General features: G+C 40.4%; 1 protein-coding gene across 1 annotated transcript; it reads left to right on the top strand.

Moving 5' to 3' along the window:
• Positions 1-460: 460 nt before the first annotated feature.
• Positions 461-4,596, top strand: lft1 (lefty1). The gene is made up of 4 exons (XM_077587639.1): positions 461-843; positions 940-1,186; positions 1,295-1,534; positions 4,141-4,596. Exons 1-4 carry the CDS (start codon positions 579-581, stop codon positions 4,463-4,465), a joined length of 1,077 nt encoding a protein of 358 aa, XP_077443765.1. The 5' UTR covers positions 461-578; the 3' UTR covers positions 4,466-4,596.
• Positions 4,597-5,155: the final 559 nt, after the last annotated feature.

The following is a 5,155-nucleotide window of genomic DNA, read 5'->3' as shown; positions in this document are numbered from 1 at the left end:
TTTGTATTCATTCATTGCTTAAGGTGAAACACAACAACTGTTAAATGTGTGCGTAATATTGGAGTGAATTCATTTTAGGCCCTTCAAGCAAATCGAATTGAATTGTGGTAGACTTTTTAAGATAGGCAAATATTTTAGAGTCCAGAAAATCGATATTGTATTGAATCATTATGAAATTGGTGCTCTCAATGCTATTTTCCAGCTGCAATATTTTCACGATGATATCAGAAATGATGCGTCCACATCTAAAAAATCCACTTAGGAGGTGGATTAACCTGTAAAACATCAAATGCAAGAGGCAAGAAAAATTCCACTCCCTCCATAGTGATGACCCTCATGTCTAATTGTTGCTGTTTGAAGTATGGCCACTTAGATATCCTGTTTAGAATGGGCCTTTGCATTGTCGCAGCTTTGTTCTGATAAGTCCCCCTGCCCCCCATCGACAATGTGTGAACGACTGGGAGGGTCGCGACACTATAAAACGGGTCTCAGGGGGGCCCCTGTCCATCTCTGCCTTTGACTCGTGCTACCGTGCGCCCCTGTTTATCAGACTTTTTAAGACCTCCAAGACCCTCCAGATGGATTTCTTCCGCGCTTGTGTTCTTTGCACAGCCTTCCTCGGCTGGACCAAGGCTTTTACGCACCAGGACGTGAAGGAGGCGCTCCTGAGCAAGCTGGGTTTGGACCAGGTTCCCGAGATCCACAAGAGGGATTTGGACAACCTGGTGGTCCCGGCTCACGTCCGGAACAAATACTTGAGCATGTTGAAAATCCATCACAGCAGAAAGCGACGAGCCCTGCCGAGCCTTGCCGGGATTTTGAGAGGAATTCCGGGAAATGCTGGTAAGAGCGCGTCATAGTCGGGTGCGTCATTTACGCACGGATCTCATTAAAAATAATAATAATATTTTTTTTTAAAAAAAATGCTATTTCTTTTAGACATATCGGGAGAATACGTGTACTCGGACACTACTAGGCACCGCGTGGTGTTCGATATGGAGGCGAGGATCCCCGATAATAGTGAGGTGACCATGGCCGAACTTAAACTCTACCAGCGGGGGTCGCTGTTCAAGCGACTGGCGGTGGAAAGAAAGACGCACCGCCCGGTGAGCAACGCCCGAGTCAGCGTCTACTGGGTGGAAGAACTTCCCAACGGATCCAACCGGACTTCCCTAGTGGACTCGCGGTGAGACCCCAACCCCCTAACACCCCTCCCCCCCTGCGCCGGGCCTAATTCAATATCGAAAAGAGATGAGGAAATCTAATTAACTTTTTTTTTTTTTTGCTTTCACAGGTTGATTCCCATTCACGAAACTGGCTGGAAGAGCTTTGATGTGACCCAGGCCGTGCACTATTGGTCGAAGACCCAGCAGAAGACCCCCATGCGTCTCGAGGTGTGGATCGAGGGCGAGAGACCTGGCAGCTATGCGGCGGAGGTGGCGAAAAGTGTGCGCTTTACCACCCAGGAGCAGACGGACAACACCTTGGGAAAACCTGAGCTCGTCCTCTACACACTCAATCTCGAAGAATACGGGTAAGGGGGCCAGCTTTTGATATACAGGATTTTGTGTCCATGTGACAATTAGCCTACGACCACCCCCCATCTCTCGTTTTTTTTGTGTGGGTTGCATAGGGAGGGGTATCACCTGTCACCTTTTGGCCACTCAACCCTAATTTAGAAGGAGGGGATGGAAGGAGTTGTGTTCATTTTGAATTAGGAATATGCAGTGGTGGTTGAGAATGAGTAGTGTAATTTCTGAAGAGGATTTCTCAAGTAAAAGTTGTCATTCGAATAAAATGCTCGAGTAAGATAGTCCTAAAAGGTCAAGTAAAAATAGTAAGCCCAAAAAAATACTCAGGTAAAAGTAGTCATTCCAAGAAAATATTCAAATATATAAGTAAAAGTAGTTATTCCAATAAAATACTCAAGTAAAAGTAGTCATTCCAAACAAATACTCGAGTAAAAGTAGTCATTCCAATAAAATACTCAAGTAAAAGTAGTCATCGCAAGAAAATATTCAAATATAAGTAAAAGTAGTCATTCCAATAAATACTCAAGTAAAAGTAGTTATTCCAAGAAAATACTCACGCAAAAGTAGTCATCCCAAGAAAATATTCAAATATAAGTAAAAGTAGTCATTCCAATAAAATACTCAAGTAAAAGTAGTTATCCCAATAAAATACTCAAGTAAAAGTAGTCATCCCAAGAAAATGTTCAAATATATAAGTAAAAGTAGTCATTCCAATAAAATACTCAAGTAAAAGTAGTTATCCCAAGTAAATACTCAAGTAAAAGTAGTCATCCCAAGAAAATACTCAAGTAAAAGTAGTCATCCCAAGAAAATATTCAAATGTATAAGTAAAAGTAGTCATTCCAATAAAATACTCAAGTAAAAGTAGTCATCCCAAGAAAATACTCAAGTAAGATAGTCATAAAAAACTCAAGTAAAAGTAGTCATACTGAAAAATACTCAAGTAAAAGTAGTCATGCTAAAAAATACTCAAGTAAAAGTAGGCAACCCGATAGAATACTCAAGTAAAATTAGTCAGCCCCAAAAAATACTCAAGCAAAAGTAGTCATCCCAAAAAAATATTCAAATATAAGTCAAAATAATACACACGTAATGAGTGACATGCCAATAAAATACTCAAGTAAAAGTAGTCATTCCAAAAAAATTTCAAGTGAAAGTAGTCATGCCAAAAAAACTCAAGTAGTAAGTCAAAATAAAACACAAGCAATGAGTAACTTTGTACAATGTCAGAATTTAAAAAAATAACACTATTATATATATTTTATTAGTGTGCAATCTTCATCAAAAGTTATTCATATACTCTACTACAACCTAATACAGGACCAAAAAAAACAAAAAAATGAAACATCACCCGTCCAAAGTGCCTGAGTGCCCTCTAATGGAGGAAACAAATTTCTTTCATTCATTCATCCCTTAACCTCACAAGGGCCGCGGGGGGTGCTGGAGCTGACCAGGCAGGGGGCGCCCTAAATTGGTGGCCACCCAATCAGAGAGGAAACATATTTCCTACAATAAAATTCAAACAATCATACCTCCGATTTTCCCAGGTCTATCAGTAGTAAATAAATCTGAGATTTTCAGTAATCAGCGTTCTATGTGTAATATTTTACCTTTTTTAACTTTATGTAACAGATTAAAGTTTTCTTTCCCACGTCACTCAACATATTACAAAATAACGAAACACTATAAGATTATGTCGCACAGGAAGGCAAATACAATCCATTTAAAAACTCCGTTTATCAATTTAGATGATATCAAACTGAAGGCCTGCGGGTCACATCTAGCCCACCGTAATTATTTTGCATTTCCCACGGAAGCAAATCATAGATGTCATGTTCCTTACTAAAAAAAGACAGATTTGCAGATTGAGTCACTCATTAAAATATGGAGGAAGATTTTTTTTACGTCCACATTTGAAAATAAATTGGAGATTATTGAGCAAAGGGCTTTTTCTGGACTGTGACTTCACAAGAAATTATTTCAATTGGTTGCAGATGTGTATTGATTTGATGCATTTTTTTATAGTTCAGAGTTATTATGGACTTTGAAGCAGATAACAAAAACAAATTTGACACTCATGGCCTCATTACAGTTAATGATGGCAAGGCTATTAATATTCATGTCCAATGTTCCCTCTAAGCTGCGCGCGTGCGCAATTGCGCACTACTCTCGTCTTCTCTGCGCACAGCAAATCATATGGAGCGCACAAAATAAAATCCCTTTTTTTTTTAGCTGTGAGGCTGACGCGCAAACCACTCATCCACCGGGCCGCCCATCCATAGATATTAATCATTACATTTTATTATTACTAAATCATATGTGTGTAGTAGACAAACACCTGCTTATGGCAGGTGTGATACTGGTGTGTGCCCATAGCGAGCAATGATGATGTTGCTCACACCGGTACTCAGTGTGCTAAGGGAGGTTGTCTTTCTGCCCAGACAAACAAAAAATTAGAGGGAACATTGTTCATGTCTCTCCTTGTATTGATTATTGCGTGTTTGTAGATAAGAAATTCAATTTTTGGGACCTCAATGAGTGAAATGAACAGAACTGTCAATTGAAATGAACAACAATTAAACTTCCCCGCCTCTTCTTTCCCTTGCAGTTCTCGTGGCGATTGTGACATCAACCCGAGCAAAGCCACCTGCTGCCGGGAGGAGTACTTTGTCGACTTCCGCGCCCTCACGTGGACGCAGTACTGGATCATTGAGCCGGCAGGGTACGCGGCCTTCAGATGTACCGGAGGCTGCAGGCAACCCAAACGGAACTACGGTTATGGGGAGAGGAGGTGCACGGTGTCGGAGAGCGCCCCCTTGCCCATCATGTACCTGGTGAAGAAGGGCGACTACACTGAAATCGAAGTGGCGGAGTTTCCCAACATGATCGTAGAGACGTGCGCGTGTACTATGGACAACGTATCCATAATGTGAAGTCAACCTAATGGAAACGGCTGTGATAGTCCCACATGGGAATAATGTAGCGCAGTTTCATGGTGTATTTAAAGGTTTATAACAAGTACTTCCTATTTAAATGGACAATCGCATGCGGGAGTTACCATGCACTCCTCTCCAGAGCACTTTTTGTTATATATTTTGTACATTTTGAAAGGGTTTTTTATCTTGAATTTGCATGCTATCATTCAAATTCAGTCACGTGTGTTGTACATACTATATGAATGAATTTATAGTTTGGTAAAATAAACTATTTTGTTTCAGTAAAACTTGTCTTGTGTTGCATCTTTGAGTAGATACAGTGGTAACTCGACATACGATCTTAATCCGTTCCGGGACTGAGATCGTATGTCGAGCTTTTTGTAACTCGAGCGAACGTTTCCCATTGAAATAAAGTAAAAACAAATTAATACGTTCCAACCCTCTGATAAAACACCAAAAACAGGATATTGGATTAGAAAAAATGTTTTAGTTCTTCTAATTCGCCATCTATTAACAAAGTAACACATAACTAGTGGTTTAATAGTAATAAAATGTGTTTAATAGAACTAAAATTAGACCCGGAGAGTACACAGACGGACGGACATAGAAGCAGGGGGGCTTCGGGGGGGGGGGGGACTTTATCCACGGCAACACACTCGTAACCGAACAAATTTAAATGAACTTGGA

This window comes from Stigmatopora argus, chromosome 19 (genome assembly GCF_051989625.1).
Source record: "Stigmatopora argus isolate UIUO_Sarg chromosome 19, RoL_Sarg_1.0, whole genome shotgun sequence".
In the NCBI taxonomy this organism is placed as follows: Eukaryota; Metazoa; Chordata; class Actinopteri; order Syngnathiformes; family Syngnathidae; genus Stigmatopora; species Stigmatopora argus.
This window is presented reverse-complemented; position numbering and strand designations above follow the sequence as displayed.